Below are 27,600 nucleotides of genomic sequence, written 5' to 3' on the forward strand. Positions count from 1 at the left end.
GGCTGGGTTGTCCTGGGCACTCATGTAAACAGAGGACACTTGGGGAGCAAGGAACTATTTAATGTAGGGACACAAGACCAGAACAAGTAGTCTGGAAAAGCAAAAAACAAACAAACAAACCACAAAACACCTCATTTCACATTTTGCCAAGTGCACTGATATTCTTCTGTGAACCTCTCTTGTGAATGTCTTCGCCTGGCTTAGCAGCAGGGTTTATGCTAAATTCATAAAAGATCACAGGCTGTATGCTAAGCCATGCAGCAGACAAGCCACCTCTGTCCAAGCGCAGACAGAGAGAAAGAAACAAGGAGATGGGAGGGGAGGAGAGAAGATGACAGAGGGAATGTTGCAGCAGCACAGTCAGATTAAATAAGACATGATATGCCATGTTTTAGACCTTGCCTATAAAATAAACCTTACTCTTGTACCGTACTGTACACTTTACCCGAAATGACAGTTGGGTATTGTAACTCACGAAGGAACAATATTTTAGTATATATGAAATAGCAACTCAAAAATGATATTACTGCATGTGTGTATGTCCAAGTATTATCCATTTGACCTCTTCTGTGGGTCCCTGCTCAAACAACTTGAGACAGGAGCTCCTCCGGCTTGAGGGCTGCATCAGTTAAACCAGAGAGGGCAGGCTCTGATAGCTGGAGTGATGGCCGCCGATAGGAAATGCAGGAAATCAACTCAGACTGTCGGTCAGCCTCAGCCACTTCACAGCCAGTCATCACCAACGTTATCAAGACATCAGAGCTGGAACACCTACAGCTATTACTGCTCCTTTTAATACACTTACTGTAATCATTGTGTCTCTTATAGCTAGTGAGATAAACCAAACCAAGCCTTTTAAGCCTTGAATCACTGCCCCATTGAATTAAATGTGCTAATTTTATCTACAATACAACTCACTGGCAATCTCAAATGCAGTTCCGATCTTACAGTTATCCCTCTGAAAAGCAGTCAATAAATTGTACCTCTAGCTTTATACAAAACTAGACAAGGCAACTTTGTCACTGCAGATGTCAGAACCTTAACACACATCCCGGATGTCCTTTGGCCCCAGAAAATATGTAGTGAATAAGTAACTTCGGTATCTGAGTTTTGGCTTAGCATATGCCTGACAAAATGAGCAACTTGGGCTCTGGTAAGTAACAAGGGACAGAGTATTCTCAAACTTATTTAGCAAAAGAAAACTAGAAGTCAGACTGTAATACTTCATTCACAGTCATCATCTATTTCTACCATCAGGAAAGATTTCTCACGGGTCTCAGCAAAGTCATCACAAATTCTATTTACAGGGTGATGAAACAGCATCTAAATTAGCAAGAATCTTACACTACTCTCTGAGACTCACCACGTAATCAAGCCATCTCATCTCATGGTGAAACCTGAATTAGTCACGAAAGCAGTCTTTGTGTACTAGTGCATTTAGACTTGTGTGTAATGGACAAACTGGCCTCAGACTGTATGACAACTGTATATCCATGTACATGAAAAATGATGAACATCAATCGACAGCTTCCATTCTCTGACTAAATCACAAAGGGCCAGAATCTGTTTCACAGCAGGAAGTAGTTGGCATTAGCTGCTTTCTTATTTCAGATTAGAGTGTGCATGACGCAGAACAGGTGAGAACTTCTTACTTGTTGGGAATTCAGTGGGAATATTACCTGTACTATTTCTACATCAGCACAAATCCAATGAGTTGAACACACTAGGGAAGTTCAAACTACATCAGGAATTTGTGATGTCACGAGAACCAAGAAGAAAGTTCGGGGTCTCCGTTTACAGTGCAAAACTACTGAGCTACCGCTGATTTCTTATTTTATTAGAATTTTTTTTAAAGTGGTCTTGAGAAATAGTGAAGGTCTTGCAGTGCTTTTCTTTGGATACTGGGTGTTTTTTCACCCATTGTCAGTCCAGTCTTGTACCTGACCTTTTTTTCTTGATTTTTTTTCTTTTTTATTCCCTTGTTTGCCAAACCACTTAATGCTGACTGCTGAGTCATTCAAGCATAAAAAGGTACCTCACTCAAGGAAAAAAAACAGTATTCCGTCTGCAAGCAAGTTGGCGAAGAATCAATTTCAAAATCTATCTTTAGGCATTCTTTTACTTGCAGCCTGTCACAAAACAAGAGGCAAAAGGTTTTACTGAGTGATTAATCCAAATTTGAACATTTTGATTCAAAGTGCCATCAACATGTATGGAGAAGGCCAGGACAGAGGTACAACAGTGAAACCCTATAGCAATTTGGAAAAAATGGTGGAGGTCCATGGTCATGTCATGGTTTGAGGTTGTTGGGGATCATGCCATGACAATTTGATTCACCATATAAGATCATCTGGAAAGGGTCTGATTGGCAGCAGTATGACAATGATGCCAAACACTGCCAATGAAGTAAAAGCATACCAGGATAGAAAAGCCTACAATGGAACACTGTCAGTCATGGATTGGCCTCCTCGGGCCCGGACCTCAAAATTATTGAACCGTGTGGAATTATTTTCACAGAGAACAACACAAAAACCAGCCAACATCCAAGGAAGAGCTTTAAATGTCTTTCAAGGAGCCTGGAGAACTATTCCTGAAACCTACTTGAAATCGAAAGGAATCTTACCTAAGAGAGTTCAGGTAAAAGTGTGGAAAAATAAAGGTGGACAAATAGAGGTCTAACAGTTTGCAAATCTGATCGGGTGTGAAGTTGGTCCTGTCCTCCAAGGAGCTGTCTTCTTGTTAGACCTCTGCCTCACCACTACATATTTCAAGTACAACGAAGGCTTCTACAGACAAAAACATGGCTGTGCCATGGGCTCCCCCGTGTCACCTATTGTAGCCAACCTTTACATGGAGGAAGTGGAAAGGAAGGCTCTTGGCTCTTTCAAAGGAAGAGTAACCAGCCACTGGTACAGATATGTAGACGACACCTGGGTCAAAATCAAGACACAAGAAGTGGAATCCTTCACTGCGCACATTAACTCTGTGGATAAAAACATCAAGTTCACCAGGGAAGACACAAAGGACAACTGTTTGCCTTTCCTGGACTGCGCTGTGCACATTGAAGAGAATGGCAAACTCAACATCGAAGTTTACCGGAAGCCCACACACACGGACCAGTACCTCCTGTTCGACTCCCATCACCCTCTGGAACACAAACTTGGAGTAATTAGGACCCTACACCACCGGGCAGAACATGTTCCCTCTAAGCCTGAAGGAAAAAAGAAGGAACACACACATGTAAAGGAAGCACTCAAAACGTGCGGCTATCCTAAATGGGCGTTCTTAAAGTCAGCAAAGAGGCACAGAAAAGAAGATCAGACACCAGCGAGGGAGGATAAGAAAGACAGGCGCAACAACATTGTCATCCCTTATGTAGCCGGTGTATCAGAAAAACTCAGGAGAGTTTTCTCCAAGCACGACATCCCAGTGTATTTCAGACCCAGCAACACGCTCAGACAAAAACTGGTTCACCCGAAAGACAAAACGCCAAAACACAGACTTAACAATGTGGTGTATGCTGTACAGTGCAGCGAGGAATGCTCAGACCTCTACATTGGAGAGACCAAACAGCCACTTCACAAGCGCATGGCACAACACAGAAGAGCCACCTCCACAGGACAAGACTCAGCAGTCCATCTGCATCTTAAGGATAAAGGACACTCTTTCGAGGATGCCAATGTTCACATTTTGGACAGAGAGGACAGATGGTTTGAAAGAGGAGTGAAAGAAGCCATCTATGTCCACTGTGAGCGACCATCTTTGAACAGAGGTGGTGGTTTACGACACCAACTCTCTGCCATCTATAATCCAGTTTTGAGATCCCTTCCCAGACGCCTTAACGCCCACTCACATCCTGGGCCATCTGATCTCAGGAATTCGCATGATAAGGTGGGGCCAGGTTTCACAATGAACTCACCCGAAACTCTGGCTGATTGGGACCCACACCCAGTTTCACACCTTGGCTCAGGCGATTAGAGGATCATCAGGGGGTCCTTTTGTCCCTCTGTGGGGGGATACTCCCACTAGGTTCATATCTGGGACTCTCCACCATTTGACCTTAGAACTGAAGAAGCTTCTCAGATGAGAGGTGAAACGTCTTCAAGTAACTTAAAGAAGTCCAGACGCTTTTCTTTGCAAGCTCCTTTGACTACGATGACCTGGATGACTGAGAACCTTCACAGACAAAAATAAAGGTGGTCATACCAAATATTGACTTTCATTATTTCATTATAACTGCCTTTTATCCTTTACTTCCATGTGTGTTGTCATGTTTCAATAGACTGCTGGACCTACTTTCTATTTTCCTTACTAAATATAGAGAAAGGAAAGATGGCTGAAGAGTTTTGCACAGTACTTTATCTATCCACAAAAACAAAACCAAAAAATCTGAATTTTTTACATAATGATCTTTTCTACATCAGCTTTCAAATAAATATGACATGCCTCTGTAAGATAGCTGTGATGGCTTCTGCAAATCGCATCATGGATGATTCATGTAACCTAGGGAGTCACTCACGCACATCACCGTCAAGGATTTTCTGATATCACGTGGGCACCAAAGAGCTGACAAACACTAACACCCACAAAGATGAATTTGTGGCAATGTTGTTGAAATGCATATACTCAGATAAAAAGCATAAAAAACCTTGGAAAATAAATACAAACTCCCTCTCTCTTCCTACATGAAGCTCTCAAACAAGCACGAGCTCAAACATGAATGAATCATGACAGACTCAGAAATTTTCCATCTCCGTCAGGCTTCCTCCAAGGACGGAGAAAGAAGACAAACTGAAAACCGCAGACAGGAATCAGATGCTGGGACGAGGCTGACCATACCCATGTTAGGTTATTGTCTCCAACTGGGAGTAGGAGTGTTGTGAAGGTCGGCGCAGCTCTTTGATTAACACGAAGGATCCTATGAGGGTTTGGCTCATCTAAATTTAGACAGCGCTTGGCCCACAGACTTGGTGAAGTCGCTTCCTCTTACCACTGCCTGCACTTTACACATTCTTGGACATATCCACACATACATATACTTTTCGTGTATTTTGATGAGATTTCTTTCTATGACTTTTCCTCTGAACTTCAGAAGCGTCGTTTTAAACAGATGATTTAGAGGAAGATGGGACAGATGGATAAAACAGATGAAAGGGAGGCAGTGGAAAAAAGACTGATAATGTTGGGTTAGATGCAAGACAGGATGAAAGAATGAGGGGAAGATGATAAGTAGGGAGAATAACAGTCAAGGCTATAGGCAGAAGGAGAAAATGAACATAATAGAGCACACTGAAGGACAAGCTGAACAGTAAAGGGAAGGAGCTTAATGACCATTGGAAATGACTCAACATCAGCTACTGCCAACAAGCTTAACGTTATCACCCTGTATATCTGCAAATCAACTGCCAAGAGGACAGGACAAGCTGCAGTTTGTGACTGCCCAGAATGACTTTAAAATGTTACACTAGAGATTGTGAATGCTTTTGACGTCATTTGTACATACATTGGCAAAAGTTCCTGCCATTCTTCCAGGTTAACGCCTCTTCATCAGCTTTTTTTTTGTAGTGTCTTTTCATTAATTAGGTTTTCCTTTATCATATGCAGACTGTAGAGATAGTTCCATATTGCAGTTAACTTGCCTCATGTCTTTATGTCAAGTAGATGATCATTTTCATCCTGGTTACTCTCATTGCTCTCATCATCTTGGTTAGCTGATTTTAAAAAGTAAAATGCGCTAAAACACCCTCTATTTCTCTAAAAAATAAGATGCATCGGAGTTGTTTCCACCACTGTAATTTTTCCTTAAGCATGCGAATTAAAAGGTGCTCATGATTAGGGATGGGTACTGGTGTCCGTTCTGACATAAACGGTAGTAACCAGACCGAAAAGCAGCGCACATTTCGATGCTTTATTTCGGTGCTTTTTTTTTCCTGAGCTGTGATACACTTCTAGCCAATCATTTTACGTTTCCGAGGATAGTAGGCGGGTCCAGGTACGTACGTTCTTTTAGAGCAGAGCTACAGATTAAAAATGCCCAAGGCGAAGCGGTCAAAAGTCTGGCTGTATTTCACAGCAAAATATGCAAACTCAGCAGCCTGCAACAAGTGCTTTAAGCTGATACTGTGATACTGTCAAAGGAGGTAACACCTCGAATCCGATCAAACACCTGGCGACGCATAGCGTTTTTTTTAAAAGCCAAGAAATGCGCTGTATTTGATAGCTTGCTGCGAGACCTCACACCGAGCGCATCTACTGCGGGTGTGGTGCCTGTTATCAGACCCGGAGTTAGCAACATCCCCAAAAACACGAAGAGGAGAGTCCTGGCCCCTAGCCCTGCCAGTGTAGCAGAAATGATGACGGATGATGATGGCAGCAGCAGCCGATCTTCTCTGTGTGAGTAGCTTAATGTTGTTCGTGTGGAATTTACGTTGAGTAGGCTAACCACGTTATTACATTAATGCATGTAAGGTGAACTAGCAAACATCATCATAGCTACATGCGGCTGTCTTCTTGTTTGATGGCAGATACTCCCTTCACCCTGGCCAAAAAGGCTAAAATGACCAAAGAAAAAGAGGGAAACGGCTAAACATGAGAGGTTTTTGGATAAAGTTTGTGTTTTTTCCATTGTTTAAGCACTGCTTCCAGCCAAGAGTGATACCATATATGCCCCATAGCTGCAGAAAAGGCTAACATTGTTATCTTTTTACAAAAACCAGCTGAACATGAGAGGTTTTTGGACCAATTTTGTGTTCTCCATTCTTTAAGCACCGTTTGAGCACCGGCACCGTTTCAAAAGTACCGATTTGGCACCGGTATCGGATAAAACCTAAACGATACCCATCCCTACTCATGATGATGTTTCTGGGTGCTAGCAAGTTAAATTTGCCACCTTCAGAAAGAGCCAGATTAGCTGTTTCACACCCTTTCTATTCTTTATGCTTAAGCCAATACCCACCTGCTGGGGTTACCTATTCCAGTCAAGTACTGGCAAGAAAGGGGAATAAAAGGACATTTATGGGTCTATTCATTTAATATTTTAATATTAATGTTATTTTACATTTAAGCCCACAAATGAATGACATGTCTTGGCAATGGTGATATCTGGATGTATATGACCAGATAATTAGCGAAAACACAATATAATCCACTATATGAATGATAAGGTTAAAAGGCAAGAGGCTAATGCTCTTTTTGCAGCACCGCTCGTGCATGTTTCTGTCATAAAGCTCTAGCTCAAATTAAAATCTGGAAGTCTCTGCCCTTTTCCCATTGATGAGCATGCTCAGTGGCCAACTTAATTACAATTCACTAGACCGCAAGCAGCATATCACAGCATCAGCTCCTTTGCGAGCCAAAAAAGATCTTTGTTCTAATCGATGTCTCCGCGTTAAGGATGTTAACATCGTGGTCTCAATGTGTTGTATTCACACTTACATGCACAAATGTTTATGTAATTCTCAAATGAATCATGAAAGTAAACGTTACATGAGTGGTAATCGCCTTAAGGTTTGAGAACTGGGCTCGAGACGAGGAGATTGTAGCCTTTAATGACAAAATAAGAAGCAAAACCTGAGTGGGGAATTTGAATAAGTCCCATCCTGCTACCATCCTCTGGGAATGCATTTAGCAAAATGTTAGTGAAGCAGAATGTTGCAGGACAAAGTATAAGCCTACTGAGGAATATTCCCTGGATAAATGAAGGTTTAACAGGTCAATTATCCCATTATAAATACAAATCTTTTACTCAAATCAAACCTGACAGTTGACAGAAAAGAGCCTCAGTGTTTCAATTCTGTCATGACGATACTGTCAGAATATTTCATTCCACTGTGGAAGGTGAATGAAGAAAGAAGAAGGAAGAGAGAAGGACAAAGTGTTTGTTGATGTGTAAAAAGTCTGTTTTTAAAGTGGGTTTGACACAATATATATACACTTCTAGCCTAGGGATTAAGGACAGGGAGAAGTTTCAGTGCATATTCTGTGTGCATCTGTGTTTGTTTATCTAGTTTATCTCATAAACTGTCTGCATGAGTCAGCTTCTTATCGAAATCAAAAAAGTGACAGGGCTTTGTTCAAATTTTAAATCAAGTGTTTCGCTCCTTTCAGCAGTTATGAATTACATTTCAAAACAAAGAAAGAATCTTTATAGAGAAGTTTTTACTCTGCACATCCCCTCGGCTATATAAAGAGTTTTTGGTTTCTTCAAGGTCATTATTTTGATTTTATAGTTCAAAACATTGATATAGTCGCTATAGCTGACTGTTGGATTGTCAGATATTTTGGTCCATATTGACATGACAGCATCACACGGGTAGATTTGTGGCTTTACATTCATGAAGCCAATTTCCTATTCCATCACATCCCAAAGCAGCAAAGATTGAGTATGTGGGTAACACCCATGAAAACTTGCCAAATATTCTCTGCCTATGCCAAACAGCTTATTCTGCCATTGACTGTTGTTTTGAGCTTCTGGTACCCCAGGTTCCTGGTTAGCAGTACCTGTGAGCATGGACACTTCTACAGAGGTCACTTGGTGTCTGCTCCAAGAATGCCATGTTTGACTGATCTGAATAGGACCTGTGCCATGGGGCAACTGCAAGCTGGTGTTCTGCAAACCCAAGTTGCAGCATTATTTGGAGTGAGCCCTGCTACCATCTCCAAATTAAAGCCCAAATCCCATATAATCAGGATGTCAGAGACAGGCCGTGAAGTGGACGTCCCAAGAAGACGACAACACAAGAAGACAGTTCCCTCACCCTGTCGGCAGTCAAGAACCATAGGCAGTCTTCTACAGTACAGGTTTGGAGGATGTTATAGCCGACTGTTCTCTACCCAGACAATCTGGGATAGACTGCAGACAGCCAAACTCTAGTGGAACCTGAATATGTAGAGAAACTTTATGTCCAGCAATGAGTCCAGATTTTGCCTCTTGCAGTTGATCAGAGGGTCAAGGCCACTTAACACTTATGGGATTAGCTTGAGCTTGGAGCTTTTGACTAACAGTGTGTTACCATGCTGGTGACCACCACGAGGATGAGGTGCCTTGCTGTTGGGGCTGTGTAAGGTTTTTTCTACATTCTACTGACGCCCCTGTTTGTTAAATGAATAAATTGTTAAGTTGGCAATTTGTCTTGTTTCTTCAGACTTCAATCATCCAATGCAATAAACGACAACAAACAACAATCAATAGCAAAATAAGTTATTTGGTAGCCCACATACCCACAACCCACATACTCAACTCTCTTTTTTTAAAGCAAACCACACAATCACCTTTAAGTCACAAGTGCAATATTGGTTATACTCCAATTACATGTTTCCTTCAAACTTGCAAAAAGAAAAGTGTGTATTCTAACAAACATTACTCACGACAGAGACACAATTCAAGACAAAAGCCAGAAATGCCTGCATATTACACCGATGTCTCAGCATATGACAGATTTTTTTTTCAGGCAATGCAAAAAGAAAGAGGCACAATTTGACCTCCAGAATCTATTAGCACGACAATATAGTGCACAACCATTTTTATGTTGGCATAACTAGGGCTGGCTGTTTCCTATACATTAATAAAATCTTATATTATGTTAGGATTCTTGCATTATCATATTTTCTGCCTGACAGTCAATTCTGCCCACAGGTGCTGTTCATGTGACTCGCAGGCGTGAGTCACGAGTGCTAAAACAAACCGCAACAGTCAGGTTGTCATGGTCTGCACTGCTTAGGGCAGCATGGGCTGGCACCCATATCCTTTGTGACACCCCTTTCCTCCTCCACCCCCCCATGGGATTCCTCTTTCTGTCACAACCATATCTCTTGTCTCCTCTCGCCTCTGCTTTGGGCCTGTCCTCCTCCATTCTGCAATGAAATGTTATCTGTCTGCGTGTTTTTTCATCTCAGTGCTCTCTTACTTTCATTTCATGCTTAAAAAGAAGACTGTGGTTTTAATATTTGACATTTTAATTAAAAAACAAAATCATAAAAAGACGCTTGTGAAGTTTCTGGTCTATTTCTTATAACTTGTCAGTCAAGGTAGCTCCCTCCAACTGCTCTTCCTTTACCAATACCTATATTCTCCAATAAAGATGAAAGGGACCACTTTAAACGTGGGATAAAAGTTAATCCTCTTGCCTTTTTTTTTTTTTTCCCAAAAAATGCATGAAAATGATTTTTTCACAGGTGAAGCTAAGCTGTTTCCCCTCACCCACTTAAGGTCATTTAATAGTCAGACTGAGATAGTCCAAAATCCACAAAACCAACTTTCTGCTTTATTCAAATTAGACCCTTCCCTGCTGGTGAAGTAAAAGCACGTGTTGCAGCGCTGACAACAAGGGGCAAGTGCCAGAATCTGTGTCTTCATGTGTCTCTGCTTGCCTGTCCTTTGCTCTCAGTGTGATGAGGCCCCACTGCTGGCACACTTGACGTATTCGCTTGGTGGTGAAAATTTAAGTCTTGCTAAGCATTTAAAATAAATTTTGAAAACTGCAAATTCGAAAGGAGATCATTAGAATTTCTTCTAGAATAGAGCATGAAGGGTTCTATATAAAAAGGAAGGATCTACCATTCATAGCCTAACCAAGGTGTAAGATCTGTTAATATGGCAACTGAGACAGCAACTTGCTAGATGCATTTCTCAGTAAAAATAAATAAATAAAATCAGTTTAACTTGTGAGATATATTCTTATTCAGGTGCCAACAAAATCAACCAAAACACATCCGCAAACACACACACAGACACACACATTCACCTTAATGTCTAAAAATACCCTCACAGCCTTCCAATGTGGCCATGTGCGGGTCTCTGTGGGTTGCCTGGTGCGGCAGAAGAAAATACACAGTTAAAGGAGTGAATATGAAAGAGGGAACACAAAGAGCTACAAAAGGGAGTGTTGAGGAGGGGGTGGGGTGGGGGGGGGCTGCCCTGCAGTTCCTTGTGTTCTCCCCTCTCTCTCTCTCTCCCTCTCCTCTTTGTGGCTCTCTTTGGTGGCTGTGGCTATTTTTGTATGTTTCAGCCTCCTGACCAACTGATGGGAGAGCTGTGAGAACAACTGGACTGTATGGAGCGGATTGAAAGCTTTATAACTGTGATATATAACTGTGGTTAGTTTCTAAGTACTGTAAACAACAGAATCATCTAATATCTGGATTCTGCAATGACGTGTGACTTAAATAAGGCAGAAGTTTGGAGCGGGGGGGGTTCAGAGATACCAAGCGCTACACAGAAGCATATTCAAGCATGTGCATAAGTGTATGTATGACCACGGAGCGAGCCTTTATCTGGCTGTGCAGACTCAAGAGGATTCAGACTGTGGGCGGAGGCGTGGGCACGATTGCAGAATAACAATGAGGAAGGAGGACACGGGAAACACATTGCAATAAATGCAGGCTAAGGTTTTAGAAACATGAGGATGCCCAACACGGGGACCTAGCGCTCAAGTGGCTTTTTGGTTTTAACCGAAACTTTACAAGCCTAAACTAACGGCTTAACTTAAGCAGATATTAAGAGAGGTGAAGTTAACGAAACAATCTGAAATGATCCTTTCCTGTCTGACCCAGAGGAGCAGATTCATGACATCTTTATGTCATAAATAAGGAAGTGTTTACTTTTGCGCCAAGAAACCACTAGCCTAGCATTTGCATTTTGCTCTGCTTACTCTCTTTGAGGCTAAACAAATCTTGAGAAGAAAGTGATGCTAGCCTCCTAACCCGAATGTCAGTTTGACAGCAGACAAGGGTGACCTACTTACCAAAATCCTAAACTATTTCTTTCCACAATTCCACAAAAATAGGTGTACTCAACACTTTATGATCATTGCTTATTCATTTTCCAGGATGACGACTTTTTAAGATCTTGTAGTTGTGACTAAATACAAAAATGGCAAACTGGAATAAAGCAGTTCAGTTTCTAGGATACATTAACCAACAGCCAGAAAGTATTTAATAATTAAGTTAGGGAGAGCAGTTGATACAGGATAGCAAAGCATAATCTTGTAGATGTTGGCCAATGTCAAGTGGGGGGAAAAAGCAAAAAAAAGAGGAAACACCATGCATCTTCATAACTCTCGTTTATATGTTTTTATACATCTTTTCATATTTAATTTATCTAAACAAGGCTCGCTGGTAGAGTGTACTGTGGCCAGTTGAGATCAAGAAACCAGCTTAAGGTGATTTTGTGACATGGTGCATTATCCTGCTGGAAGCATCCACCAGCGGATGATCCTCTCTGTGGTCGTAAAGGAATGGACGTTGTCAACAACAATACTCGGGCAGGCTGTAGTGTTTACATGATATTCATTTGCTGTTAATGGATCCAAAGTGTGCAAATAAAATATACCCCACACCATCACACCTCCAGGATCCAGCCACAGCAGTTGATATAAAGCAGCATGCTTTCATGTTGTTGACACCAAATTCTGGCTCTACTATCTGAATGTTGAAGTACACATCGAGACTCATCGGTCCAGGCAACATTTTTCCTTCTGTTGTCCAATTTTGATGAGCTCGTGAGAACTGAACCCTTAGTTTCCTGTTTTTAGCCGATAGGAGTGGTACATGGCGTGGTCTCCTGCTGCTGGAGCATTTGATGTGTTCCACATTCAAAGATGCTCTTCTGCATACTTTGGATCTAATGAGTGAATATTCGAATCGCTGTTGCCTTCCTATCAACTTGAACCAGTCTGCCATTCTTCACTGACTTCTGACATCAACAAAGCATTTACACCCAGAGGCGTTATGCTCACTATATATTTTCTCCTTTTTGGACCATTCTCTGTAAACCCTACAGACGGTTGTTTGATCAAATCCCAGTAGATCAGCTGAAATACTCAGCTGATCTACTGGACTTCAAAGCACCATGTTTGAAGTCACTTAAATCTCCTTTCTTCGCCATTCTGATTCCTGGTTTGAACTTGAGCTTGTATTGACATAGTCCAAATGCATTAAGAGTATGAATTAGGGTTGGGCGATTGAACAAATATATCGACAATCGATGATAGGCTGAGCCCATCGGCGATCGTTTTTACAAAGGCGATTTATTTATTCATTTGCCCATGAGTAAGTTTGCTAATAATGATGGAGCTATTCGGGCACTTTGTCCAAAGTTTGTTTATTCTGCGCTCCAGATGGGTTGAGTGTGTTAAAAATTTTAATCGCGTTAACTATGATGACCTGTTAACGCTGACAGTCCTATTTTTTTTTTTCTAGGGGGGGTGGAAATTAGTTTGTCCATGTTTGGACTTCTGAGTTGTAAAGGCGCAAATCAGTCCATGCATGATTACATTGCTCCACCCATCAAAATGTCTGCCCATGCGCGAATATATCGCCCATCGTCGATTATTGGACTGACGAGTGTCGGTTGGAAAATTTTTTACATATCGCCCAACCCTAGTATGAACATTACATTAATATGCTCGATTTCAAAACCACAGATTACCTTCTGCAGAATTTAAATAAAAAAGGTGGAAATCTCGCTGGTTTATGGAGGTGGAGGTGACACAGAGTGTAACTCACAACTCTACTCTTAGCTCTGACTCTCTGATTTGCACTTCCCATTTTACGTAAGGCTCCTTCAAAAAGCACACTCATTACTGATAAGGACAATATGACATGGAGCCTGAGCTAAAGTAACACTGCTGAGCAGCAGACACACATTTACACACTTTCAAATTCAAATTCAAATTCAAATTTTATTTGTCACACACACACAACCATACACAGTATGACATGGGGGTGAAATGCTTGTAGCTGTACAATGCCCGACCATTAAATGACAGAAGAAAAGTTTTACAATATTTACAATTTACTACAAAAATTTACAAATTAACTTGGGAATTTACAGTAAAGAATGTGCAAATAGCAGAAGAGATTATAAAGATAAGGATTATAAATTATAGGAATTATAGGATTATAGGAAATGTGTGGTGGTGCGTGTGGTGACGTGTGTGAGAGTCCAGTCTTATAGTGACGTGTTTGGGAGAGTCCAGTCCTACACCTGGTTCAGGGCCCGAATAGCCTGGGGGAAGAAGCTCCTCCTCATTCTCTCTGTTTTGGCCTTAAGGGAGCGGAAGCGCTTCCCAGACCTCAACAGTGAGAAGAGTCCATTGTTGGGATGGGAGAGGTCCATCATAATCTTCCTAGCTTTGGACTTGCACCGCTTGGTGTAGATGGACAGCAGGTCAGGGAGCTCTGATTGAATGATGCGTTCTGCCGAGCGCACCACCCTTTGCAGATCTCGTCTGTCCTGCTTGGTGCTGTTCCCAAACCAGGTGCAGATGTTTGACGTCAGGACGCTCTCGATGGTGCAGGAGTAGAAGTTCTTGAGCACCTTCAGTGGCAGATGGAAGTCTCTAAGTCTTCTGAGGAAGAAGAGACGCTGACGGGCTTTCTTAACCAGGGTGTTGATGTGACAGGACCATGACAGGTCCTGAGTGATGTGGACACCCAGGTATCGGAAACTGTCCAGTCTCTCCACTGGCGTGCCACTGATGATGAGGGGTTTGTAATTCCTCGCCTGCTTTGTAGTGAAGTCCACGATCAGCTCCTTAGTCTTGCTGATGTTTAGGAGGAGGTTATTCTCCTGGCACCAGGTCTCCAGGTTCCTAATCTCCTCCAGGTAGGCCGTCTCGATGTTGTCGGAGATCAGGCCCACAACAGCAGTGTCGTCAGCAAACTTGACAATGGAGGTGGTGTCGGATGTGGCTACACAGTCATAAGTGTACAGTGAGTACAGCAGGGGGCTTAAAACACAGCCCTGAGGCACTCCAGTGCTGAGTGAGATGGAGGGGGAGACTTGTTTTCCTACCCTCACTGATTGGGGTCTGTCTGTGAGGAAGTTGAGGATCCACTGACACAGTGATGAGCTGAGTCCTAGATCCGTCAACTTGGTGAAAAGCTTAGAGGGAATTATTGTGTTGAATGCTGAACTGTAGTCCACGAACAGCATCCTAACATAATTCCCTCTGCCAGTGTCCAGGTGACTCAGGGATGTGTGGAGCAGGTGAGATATGGCATCGTCTGTGGAACGATTAGTCCGGTAAGCAAACTGAAGTGAGTCGATGGTGGGAGGAAGTGAAGAAGTGATGTGATCTCTCATCAGTCTTTCAAAACACTTCATCACAATTGAAGTCAGTGCTACTGGACGGTAGTCATTGTGGCAAGCGGGCTGTTGTTTCTTTGGAACAGGGACAATAATGGACCGTTTGAAGCACGTGGGAACCACAGCTTGGGCCAGGGAGAGGTTGAAGATCTCCGTGAACACCGGTGCTAGTTGATCAGCGCAGGCTCTAAGGACCCGGCCAGGGATTGCATCTGGTCCTGCTGCCTTCCTGGTGTTCACCCTCCTGAAGGTGTTCCTCACGGCATGCTCTGTGATGACGAATGCATTTTCTTCACTGGTGCACTCCGAGCGCGCGCAGCCGTTTGTTGTTTTAATTGCTGCGGCGTCGAAGCGAGCATAAAACGTGTTCAGCTCATCAGCCAGTGAAGCATCGGCATTCATCATTGAAGAAGCTGGTCGTTTATAGTCCGTTATAGTCCGCAGTCCTTTCCACAGGCTCCTAGAGTCTGTCGTAGCTGTGACTCTAGTTTTTCCCCGTAGCTCCGCTTTGCCTTTCGGACCGCGCTGCGCACGTTGTAGGACGCAGCCTTGTATAGGTCCATATTACCGGAGACAAGCCCTTCATTGTAGGCAGCGGTGCGTGATCTCAGAGCGTCGCGGATGTTTTTATCCACCCACGGCTTCTGGTTGGGAAACGTTCGGATGATAGTTCTTTCTGCTGTGTCGTCCGCTAGTTTCCCGATAAATCCCACAACCGCTTCCGTAAACATGTTGATGTCATCAGAGCTGCGCCGAAACATGTCCCAGTCTGCGTCATCCAGTGCGTCCTGCAGCGCGGCCACCGATTGGTCCGTCCAGCGAGCGACCTCCCTCCTGATTGGTGGTTGCTGCTTTAGCCTTTGTTTGTAAGCAGGTATGAGGAAGATGGCGGAATGGTCCGATTTTCCAAATGCCGGCAGGGGTTGAGCCTTGTAACAGTTCTTGAACGGGGTGTAGCAGTGGTCTAATGTCCTCGTGCCCCGGGTGGGGCAGTTGATGTGCTGGTGAAGGTTGTGAAATGTCCGTTTGAGATTCACTCTGTTAAAATCTCCCATAACAATGAGTGCGGCATCTCGGTGAAGTGTTTGTTGATGTGTGAGAGCCTCATGTAGCTCACATAAGGCAGTGTCCGAGTCCGCGTGAGGCGGAATGTAAACAGTGCAGGCAATGACCGCAGTGAATTCCCGAGGGAGATAGAAAGGGCGACACTTAACGATCAAAAGCTCCAGATTGGGCGAGCAAGAGCGTGTGAGTGGGGAGATGTTTGTGCTGTCGCACCATCTGTTGTTCACCATCAAACACACTCCACCACCTCTTTTCTTCCCCGACTCCATTGTCCTATCCATGCGGTAAACCGAAAAGAACCCCGTCGGCTGCACGGCGTGGTCTGGTATCGCTGGGTTCAGCCAAGTCTCGGTGAAGCAGAGGAGGTTGCAGTCCCGAATGTCTCTCTGGAACTTGATTCTGGCTCTGAGGTCATCAAGCTTGTTCTCGATGGATTGAACATTGGCTAGCAGGATACTGGGCATGGGTGCGCGGTGTGCGCGAGCCCGTAGCCTGTTCCTGATGCCGGCTCTTTTACCTCGAGGCCGTCGCTTAGGGTCGCGTCCTTTGTTCTCTCTCAGGATCTCCTTTGGCCAGGTTGGGTCCGGAGTTAAACATGGTGAAATGTTCGTGTACTGCAGACCAATAGAAACCAAAGTGTCTCTACTGTAGCGGATTTGTGTGTTTTGCATGATGCCCATGCAAGATTATCGCAGATATAGCAAAAAGTGACGAAAAAGTGGAGAAGTTAGGGCAGAGCATCCAGCACGGCAGCCGACCTCACCGGCGCCATTTTGTCTACTTTCCCTACTTCAAAGGGGGCCCCATTGGTAAAAGCAGGGGGATAGCACTGTTCAGGGAGGGTTCTCATAGAGAATACACTGTCTTTAAAAATGCAGGTATTAGGAAAGTCGTTCTTTGTCTTATAAGGATAAGACCAAGAATACAAAAGAGTGGGAAATACAAAAAAGACAGAGAAAATAGGACAAAAATGCAAGGAAGGGAGCTGCGTTTGAAAGAAAGCAAGCAACAGAGAAAACACATTAAGGTGAGTGCCTTTCCTTCCAGGGTGGCTATTTTCACAACTCATATTGATGGGATTAAGCAGAAACACCTGAGTCGGGGCTCACGCCTCAACAGAAATGGCAGACTTCCTGTTGCCCTTTAAATCCTTTCAGGACACAGAGATTATGGCTACACATGCTGACACATTACAGTCAGATGGACGCTCACCCTTCAATATTTCAACAAAATGACACATTTTTAGCAAACAGACCCTGAAATGCCTTATTTCTAATCCTTGCACATGCACACCGTGAGAACAAAAACACACTAAAAGAAGCAACTCTCCTGAAGTGTGAAGGCTCACCTGAGCCTACTCAGCCAAATGTCAATAGCTCGACATTCTCACAAATTAAACAAACTGTCCCCTCCCACACACACGTACACACACTCGCCACACACTCTGCACCACTCACGTCAGCAACTAAACCCTCGCTGACAGCCGACATTATGGCAGCGAATGACACACAAGTGAGGCGTACTACGTAGGGGGCAGATGACTCAACCTAGGTGCCGTGTGTGTGTATGTGTGTGTGCGTGTCTTTTATGCCAAACCTTCAAAAGCTTGGTCACAACTTCAGTCAGAACCTTTCATTTTTATTCAACGTATGTGTCTTATTCAGCCCTGCAAGAGAAAGAAATAGTCATCCCTTCCCGTAAGAATTTCTAGCTACGCCTGTCCTAAAAACAAAACGGAGTCAGGCTTCAAGAAAAGAGGATGTTAAGAGGACTAATCTATGTCCAATTAGAGCATCAGTGGCTTGAATGCCCATCTCGCCTTTGTAATTACATTTCCCCCTCCATGCTTGGCCTCAATTAAGTGATTCAGCTCCTCAGTCTCCCAGCAAGCATGTGCAATTAAAAAAAATCCGAGCTTCAGAAGACGACAACAGTACAAAAACTTTAATAGTCCTGTCACCACTGTAAACTAATAGTGGTCATATATAAAAGGGGAGTGTAGATGTGACCGTGACCTGCTTGTGGACTCTCGTCACTGGACTGCCAGACATGGGAGTGAGGGGTGGGTGCAAAAACTTGAGTGTAAACACAGAAACTCCCTGTTTAAAGGTTGTTTGTGTGCCAAACTCCAGGAGACTCCTGGGATTGCTGGCTGTAGCATTTTCTTTAACAGACATATATGAAAGCGGAATGGGAAAATGGGAATAAGGATATTTTTCATAATGTCAAACTGCCTCTGAACTGGCAGCGTTCACAAGCTCATTCTCAGCTTAGAGCCAGAAATACACAGCAGATTACCAAACCTTGACCTAACAAAGCAGTTATCACGTGAAACCAGGATACGGCTTCGGCCTGGCAAACGCGTGTTTGCGCTCTGAGTGGCATGACCATGTCAAGAGGATATTAGCCATCCCAAGTGACCACTAGCTTTAGTTATGTTATACTTTAGTTCTCAATGGATGTTTGATCTAATTGTGAGATGTGACTCAGATACGCTATAAACAAAATTGGGACAATTCACATGTTCACGTGGGTGCAGCATATGTGACTATGCTTTGCCTGCATGCTGGGAAACTGCTCAACCAAAAGCACTTTTTGGCCTCTGTTCCCATTATATACTGATTCAACACCACAGAGTACCATCTGCTGTGTGGAACTCAAAGCACGGTCTCACAGTGCTGCTTCCACATGGAACAACACATGGAAAACACCAGCAAACCTGTCCCTGCACCTTGATAGATAACCAGGCTGGAAGTGACTGGTTGGAGATGCTTTCACATGCAGAAAAGCAGACAAATAAGCATTGGCATTTACAGATTTACCAAGTCGCATGTATCCAGTTTCACAATTAAAGACTGCTCTATATAAAGGAAAGCGTGCATTCGCTACACATGACCACACAAGCGCACACAGCCAAATACACACATATACAGACACACAGTGTTCAGTCAAGTGCTCTTTGATGATGAGTCCTCCAAAAAAGCTATTTATCTTCACGTGTCTGGCCGCGCTCTCAGCTAAAGAAAGATTGACAGTAATGAGGCTTACAGATTTTTTTAAACGCTGCATAATTGACCACATCCATTAATTCAGCAGTCAAATATGTGCAGATGCCATTACACTGTCTATCTGAGTCAAACTAATAGACTTAAAAGAAGAAATAAAGGGTATTTTTGCGAGATGCTAGTGGGGAAAACGTTCAACTGAATAGTCCTAATTGTATTTCTACTGTGACCTATTTCAACGAAACATCTAGAGGATGTTTGTGTTCTATTTATATACACCAGAATGCATAAATTAGCAGTAGGTGCACGGTGCTGAGAGCGCAGGAAGCTGTAGGGGCGTAAGAAAACAGCAACAATGATAAGGGTTTCTTACCTCTCCTAAGTGAGGAGTAGGATTGAATCCACACAGATTGCACACTGTCTTCTTGCACTCGGTGCAGAGGCTGTAGTTGGGCGTGTCTGTCGAGCCAACGTTTAGCTCCACATTACACAGAGGGCAGTTTTCCTTCGTCGCTGGAGCTGAAGTGGGCACGGGTTTGGTTTCCGGGGCTTTCTCTTCCCGCTCCACAGAAATGGTTCTGGGGGGTTTCTTGGTCTTAGGGGGCGGTGTTTCAGGAGCAGAGTCTGAATCAGGGGGAGAGCCAGGGCCAGAGAGGGGGGAGTCAGGTGGTGAACCGGGACCAGAGTCTGCAGGGGAGTCAGGTGGTGACCCAGGAGGTGAACCCTTTGCTTTATCTTCCTCTCCCGTGACAAGACTGGTGGCTGAGCTCAAGAGGGATGATCCAAAGCTAAACATTTGAGATGTGGCTGCAGGAGGTTTAGTGGACTCTGTCAAGCCTCCAAAACCTCCAAACAACTTCCCAGCAACAGATTCCTCCTGTTTTGGAGCAGCCTGGGCCTGAGGCTTCGACGACTCCATCAACCCACCAAACCCACTAAACAGTTTTCCCGTGACTGACTCAGCAGCGTGTGAAGCAGCTGCTGGTGGCTTAGCTGCATCTGTGAGCCCCCCTAAACTGATACCTCCCAACCCTCCAAAGAAGCTTGATTCCTGCTTGGGTTTAGCTGGGGACTGCTGAGGACTGGACTTCTGAATAATGGGGCGACCTGTCTTGGGGTCGATTTTGGGGGATCCCGCGACTGAGGAGCCTGGTGAAAGTGGTCCTGGAGAGGTAGGACCTGGGGATTTCTGCCTTGGTGTGGTTGGTGGTGTTAACCCTTGGTCGGAGGTGCTTTGCTGTTTTATCAGGAGCTTTCCAGGTTTTCCCGATGCCTGTCTCTGAGGAGAGGGTGGGGCGGAGCCTTGCTTGGGCTTCGTCACACCAGGGGGATCCATTCCTCCCATGGCTCGCTGCATCTGACAGTTCAGACACAGCCACTCTTTACCCTGTGCATGAAAGAAAAGATACAAACAAAGCATTAGTTAGATGCACCAGTGACAAGAGTAAGTACAGTATATGCCCAATAACTAACTTTAATCGCAAATAAAAGACACAACCAAATAATTTGCATCTCAAATGATGCTAATTCCTGTTTTTTCATCAACAACATTTACACAAATACTAATCAGTCAAAAAAAGCAAATACTATTCATGCATCAATGCCAGGTTATAGTAGCTTTATTACAGGTGGTCTATATGTTGATGATAACTGGCTGTCTTTTGTTGCCTTTGTTTACACCATACAGGAGTTATCAACACCTGTTCTTAAAAAAGCTGGGTTTACAGCAGAGAGCTCTTTGTTCAGTGTTTGGCTATCTCCTTGGTTTCCACTGTGTGCAAAGTACAGTGTTCAAAAGGGTCAGTGCTGACAGGCTGATCGCTATCTAGAAGAATGTGTATTTGTATTTGTAGCGTAGAGCAGTGTGCGTATTTTTGTGTGTAATGGTCGCCTATTTATTGCGTAAATGTAAACAGATCAATCCGTCCAACATATGCAAATACGCTGGCTTTCGAAGAACAACCCAAGTATAAATGGCAAAGCTGTGTAGAGTCTGTTGCAGATAAGAGTAATAAACGTAGGTGCTGATATATTATTGTATCAGCTGCCACTTGCAGCGATAGAAGCACGCTCTAAGAGTTGTATACACCCTTGGTGGACTTCCCCCTTTGCATATTTGGGGATATTTTAAAGGCCTAGTGTCTGTCTAAACATGCACCCAAAAATCAAAGCCTCTTGTTTTAAAAATGTGCCTTCTGAACTATCCCCAGTGTTATTACGCACATCAGCCGATCCCAAGAAGAAACTCGAGCAGACGGAACCAGCCATTCTGCTCTGCTATAATCATGGCCTACTAGCGTTTACAGTCCATGTGTGACTGAGTGTCCTCACGGCTGGCACAGTATCTTCCTGTGGCCATGACATGAGTCACCTTGATCAACATTCCCTGGGTCCATATGGTCCCTCTGTTCCTCAAATCGTCTGCAACTCTTATTAAATGCGCTCCTTCTGCCAGGCTCACGGAACAGCGATATGCTGTTAACAGGCGAGCGCTGAATTCAGCTTCAGCGCAAAGATGTGCACCTTGGCTAGTTATCTTGACTTCTTTTTTATGCTGCAATCATTTTTTCTTTGTTGGTCTATTTAGGATGAGGACGCTAACTTCCATTGTTTACAAATCGGTTTGACTAGTCATTTTATGGTGATTTAAATGCAGAGCCAAGAAGTCTTCCTACTGGCAGATTATATATAAAAACCCCAGAAAAACTGATGTTTCACTGACATAAAATCGAATGATACTTGGCCTTTTCCACACACTGTCATCATAACATAAACTAGATTGTGTAATATTAGTTAAATGCCAGTATACTAACATAGGAATTATACATGTTTTTTTTACCTTTAGATGTCTGGAAAGCACAGATCTGTGGGTGCTGACATGAAATGAATCATTTGGGATGTTATACAAGGTGTGATAACGCTTTTAAAGTCTTCATGACAAGAAAGGGGTTCGAGGAAAAAAAATTAATAAAAAAAAGAAAAGAATGAACAGTCGTGTCTTACCGCTGAGTCTGGGGGGCTGAATCCACACAGGCTGCAGACCTGGTTCTTACACTCAGTGCAGTTATTGTAATTAGGTGGATCCTTAGATCCAACGTTCAGCTGGGTGGTTTTACATAGTGGGCAGATCCCAGCTGCAGGCTTTCCAGTTCCCTGCTTAATAGGGGGCCCAGCAGTCTTTCCTGGGGCTTCAGGATGTGCACCAGGCCCTTGTGGCACTTGCTGTTTGGGTCCAGGTTTCCCAGGTCCTTGTTGTTGTTGTTGCTGTGGTGGCAGACCACCTTTTTGTTGGAGAGGGGCTCCCTGTTTGGTTCCTTGACCCGGTGGTCCCTGACCTGGTCTGGGGGCCTGATGCCCTGGTGGTGCTTGGCCAGGAGGACGTTGGCCTGCTTTTGGCCCTTGGCCTGGTGGTCCCTGAACTTGTCTGGGTCCTTGACCAGGGGGTCCTTGTCCTGGCTTTGCTCCCTGTCCAGGAGGGCCCTGACTCTGTTTCTGGGGTCCTCCCTGCTGTGGTCCCTTCGGACCTGGCCCTTGCTGTGGGCCTTTCCCTTGTGGCTTCCCTCCCTGCTTGGACTCAGAAGCTGCAGGCAAGCCTTCCTCCTCTTCATCCCCAAACAGTCCAAATTTGGGAATGTTGACGGTATCACCCATGGAGGATATGGAGGAGGAGACAGACGAAGTCATAGAAGATACAGCGCTGAGGGGGTTGGCCCCGCTGAGAAAACTGGAGCCAAACATGCCGGATGACTTGGTCTCAGGGTCTTTTGGCTCCTGCCGGAATCTTGATTCAAAAAGGCTGAGAGACGAAGGGCTGCGGCCTGGTGTGGGCTTTCCGAGTGGACCCTGGTTGAAGGCGTCAACAGTTCGGCTTTTGCTAAGACCTGTTGGGCCCCTGGAGGCTCCTACCTGCTGGGAACGCTGCTGTGCGTCAGATTCTGATGGTCTGGAAGAAAGAAAACAGACACAGATAGGTTTATCTGTTAGACAGATAGATAATAACACCTAACTGGAAACGAAGACTTTAATATCTGGATAGTTCCAAAATCCACTTCAACTCCACCTTCATCCATTAATCTTTGTATTTTTAGAGAACAAACCAACATCTGGCGACAGTTGAAAATTTTCTTTTGGCTGAAATTAACACATTTATAGAGCTTCAGATAAATGTGCAATGTCCCTGAAAAACAACTCATTTGTGTTATTGTTTCTGCTTGAATCATTCATATTCACTTTGACACTCCAACACATTTTCTGAACAAACGCTAAAAAAAACCCAATCGCATCAGCATCACACGCTTTAACATCTACCTGAGCCTTTTGTCTTAGTTACGCGTACATTAATGCTTAATAAAGCTTCCTTTTTCCAATAATATTGTGAATTACAGAGGATAGGAACATTTATCATCTCCTTTTTTTCTTGGACTGTTTGCATGCTATGCTATTAATCCTTTCAACAACAAAACCTGTAGCATCCCTCTGCTAATAACACAAGCTAAGCCCGTAGCTCTCAGGCCTATTCAACACATCAGTGAGCACAAAATGTGTAGTGAGTAGCCCTGGGGTAAAGCTGACAGGAAAGTGAATACCGTTGAATGACATGGGAGTGTAGATTGTTGAGATAGAGAGGGGAGACGCTTGGCTCCACAGGGGTAAGCTGAGACGCGTTTGTTAGCTCAGACTGAGAGGCAACATGCAGTAAGCACAAGCCTAGCCAAAGGACTGCAGGATATTTAGAGAAATGCATCAATGTGCTAATGGACCGACTGGATACTGTTTGTTATTGTATCACCGTGTGTGTATGCAACATACAGCCGAGATATATTGGTTCTGCTGTTTTAAAGTCTCTGAGGCTTTGGCCATTATTAAATTACATCCTCAGGCAATAAAGTTTAATGCAGTAATGAATACATGTGATTATTTTATAGTGAGCACAGGCTATGTGGGGGTACTTTAAGAGCAGAGCAAACAGTGAAAAGTAGTGGCGGCGCAATGCTTGCTGTGAGCCAGCCCGCTGGATCGTGGATTTCAGGACCACGGACAGCGATCAGCCTCATTCCAGGGCAGATGTGTCCACAACAGAGGATGAAACCCGACTTAGTTAAACGTTCAGCTGCGAAGACATATATGAGTGATGACATTAACGCCTGTTCTGTTCTATTTATAGTCATATTAATATTGACGTGCCCCCTCCCCCCACTCTCAGCCTCTGCTCAGATATAAATACCCCCCCCCCTCCCGCTGGAGCCAATTAGTAAGGCAAATCTTGGCATTTTATCCCACACTTATTCACAAACCTTTCACCGTGATAAACATGACGTAAAACCCAAATCTACATATTGTTTTCGTCGGCAGGTTTCTACACCCCAGTTTCACAACCAAGCATCCCCCCCCCCACTCCTCCTCCACGACACCATCGGTTAAAATCCAATTCGGTGAAATTCAGGGGGAAACGTTTAAGTGGCGACACCGGGGCGCGCATTCACGGCTGACGGTGTCGGGTTTGTTTTTAGCTGGGTGTTAAGGCATCGTTCGATCGGAGAAAAACACACTGGGCACGACAGATTTTCTTACCCAGCAGGCATTTCGAAAATTTCGCATAAATACTGGAGGTGTGTCTCTTACGCACATACCACACATAAACAGTGACCAATACTGTATATTTCTTAATACGGAACACACACACATACACTCAAATCGTTTGCTGGGTTAAAATGAGACTTGCATGTCTGCGTTAGAAGCGCGAATGGCTGTACGACTTAATTGCCAACAGAGACATCACTCTCAGCCATGCAGATCATCAGATCTCGGTGATTATCCATAAGAGCGAGCTCTAAGAAGGGAATCATTTCTGGAGCGGTTGACATGATTTATTTATTTTTTTTTTAATGGGCGTGATCGGGCTCTCTGCCTCCTTTAGAGCATCTCAGAGATTCCCAAACGATGCTTCACACAACCACAACACATCCACTCGTGCCCATCCTCTCTCCGTGTCGTATAAAATGGCCTGGTTAGTGTGGGTATTTGAAGTGCATCATAAATGCGGTTTAAATTCCCTGCCTTCGTCCAGCCGCCGCGCCTCCGGGCTGCCTGCCTTGCGCCCTTGACATCGCCGCGGAGAGCTGCCGCCTCTGCTCCTCGCTGAGTTCACTCAGGTTGACCGGTGTCCCGTCTGAGACCCGGTAAAAGCCCCCCTTCCCGTCAGGTGCCAGCCCCTCGGGTAGCCCAGACGGCGGCCCCTCGCCTCCTTCAAGGCTCGCTTCGTTCCCCATGATCGGCCCCTCCCGTCCCCCTGTTCTCGGATCAATGCGCGATCCTCTTCTCGGTTTTTTATCTCCAGCGGGAGAAAGCGCTGCGAAGATGCTGCTCCTCGGTTTCTCGAAACATCTCAGATGATTTGTGACGGCGGTTACTTTACGTTCAGCTTCGGTGTTGCCCTCTGTTTCCTTTCTCGACGTTTTTCTGTCCCTCGCATCTCTGCAGCTGTAGCTACAGCACAGTTAACCACAGTTTTCCGTAAAAGGGGTCTCCGTTTTTACAACCGCTCACAGCCACAAAAGCTGGTTTCCGGTACAGTCTTACAAAATAAAATCAAAATGAAGAGGAAAGGAAAGCGTTTTTTACTGAGCATTTAAAACGTACACTGAGCACACAACGACGTATTTGGACTAGTGAAGGTTAAAAACGGATTATTAAGGCTCGTAAATGAAAATGAAAGAAAAAAAGAAACCAATTGATCCTTAAACGTTTCATCTTCAATTATGACATTTGGATGCCTTTATAGTGAAGCGGAATTCGACTTCCGCTTTGTGATACTTGACGTTTTCACGCAGGTTTTCCACCAGCCTCTCAGCTCTGATGCCCACCGCGCATGTTCCTCCTCTGACAGGTGATCCGAAGACACCAGCGGGGGAAAATATGGATTTAAAGGAGACCTATTCGTCATAATGTATGGAACAGGCGGGTTCACTGATGCCTTCATTTTGAGTCGTATGTTCAGCTTCTCACAAGTTAAAGCAGGTAAAACAGATCAGACAGCTGAACGCATTTGGAGCTCCTTGGAAGTGTTTGTTGATGTTGCTGTATAATGCCCACACCTGGACTAACCATTCAGTTATAGTTAAATTATATAGATCTAATATAAGGAGGAAAACAATCACAAAGTATGTAACGGACATCTGCAGTAGTCCACAGATGACTCCTAACAAGAAGAGTAATTCATATGCCTTCTCAGTTGGCAGCTGTACACCTCTCTTTCTCAGTTTTTTAAAAAAAATCCAAAATACATTATATTGTCAGATATGATAATGTGCATTTGAAGGCTGGCTGGGAAAATCAGGTTTCACTGACTGAAGCCAGATAAGTTGCAATGAATTCTTTATCTCCTCTCTCCTTGTGAAGATTTAATTGCTGTTGTTATCATGAAGAACACAGCACAGGATCAAATGAGCGTAATATAAAAGGAGGGTAATGAAAAGACAACGCAGAGGCAGCAGTATGTTGCATCTTTACACCATAACACCACCACAGCAACACACACACAACAGTCCAAAGCTGTAAACAGAATTACATTAAACCTGCCCACATGTTGCAAATTAAACCTACAGTGTATTTAGCTCTATTGTCTTGAGAACATGCACAGCAGGCCACAAGATTTGGCAAGTAGGATATTAAAATATGTCGTCTCCGCTGTACATCAAGGAGATATGTCACGATATGACAGCAAGTGCTCATTTGCTGTTTTGCATGTGGAGCTCTGAGGGGGGAAATGTGTCCTCACTTTACCCAGTTCAAAGCCCTTAGTACCTGGACTAGCTTGGTAAAGGGAAAAACTGGGTAACTAGACAGTGCGGTAGAAACAACAAAGACCAGAGCTTTAGTGCTTGTGTCTATTTCTTCCTGTTCTATTAATAATAGAATTGATAGGAATAAGAGCATGTGGCACTACAAATCATCATTTTACCACTGTTTACATGTCATGACAGCCCCTGCAAGTGGGATGATATTTGTTTGTCCTTCAGATATCTTTGTTTTTAGGCATTGAAAGCCATAAGCCTACACACGAGAGTACAGTCTTTTGATTTTTTGCTATAAATATGTTGGAATAGAAATAATTAGATAAAAATATTTGATAAAAATCTGCCATACAATCTATTCAGAGAGATTATTTAATTAAAGTTTGGTATAGATGACATTTTAGATCAGATGATCACTCTTGTGTCTAAGACCAAAATTTGGGGCAAACAGCCCCCCCACCCTCTCAAATTTAGAGTTTTTAATTAGCGTTTTTTTTATATTAACATGTACACAAATTATGGAGAAAAAAAGTTATTTCATCAGAGTTAAAAACCAGCAAGGATTCCAGAAAGTTACTCAAAACATAGGTCAAGAAACAGTCCAGCACATGATTTGTACAATGTGTTTTTTCAGTGCTGATTAAAGAAA

At 43.8% G+C, this 27,600-nt stretch overlaps 1 protein-coding gene across 2 annotated transcripts in view; it reads right to left on the bottom strand.

Annotated features, from left to right (window-relative positions):
- Window positions 1-25,427, bottom strand: part of pcloa (piccolo presynaptic cytomatrix protein a) — a 60,771-nt gene extending 35,344 nt beyond the window's left edge. For both annotated transcript variants that reach the window (XM_085376822.1, XM_085376821.1), the window contains exons 1-3: window positions 25,216-25,427; window positions 22,162-23,101; window positions 19,532-20,545 (exon numbers count right to left, since the gene is read on the bottom strand). In XM_085376822.1, the coding sequence (XP_085232948.1) occupies window positions 19,532-20,545; window positions 22,162-23,101; window positions 25,216-25,427 (2,166 nt within the window). The remainder of the gene's footprint in view (window positions 1-19,531; window positions 20,546-22,161; window positions 23,102-25,215) is intronic.
- Between the last annotated feature and the right edge of the window lie 2,173 nt (window positions 25,428-27,600).

This window comes from Diplotaxodon limnothrissa, linkage group LG17 (assembly GCF_057381915.1).
Source record: "Diplotaxodon limnothrissa isolate DT_005_m linkage group LG17, D_limnothrissa_male_GT1.1, whole genome shotgun sequence".
In the NCBI taxonomy this organism is placed as follows: Eukaryota; Metazoa; Chordata; class Actinopteri; order Cichliformes; family Cichlidae; genus Diplotaxodon; species Diplotaxodon limnothrissa.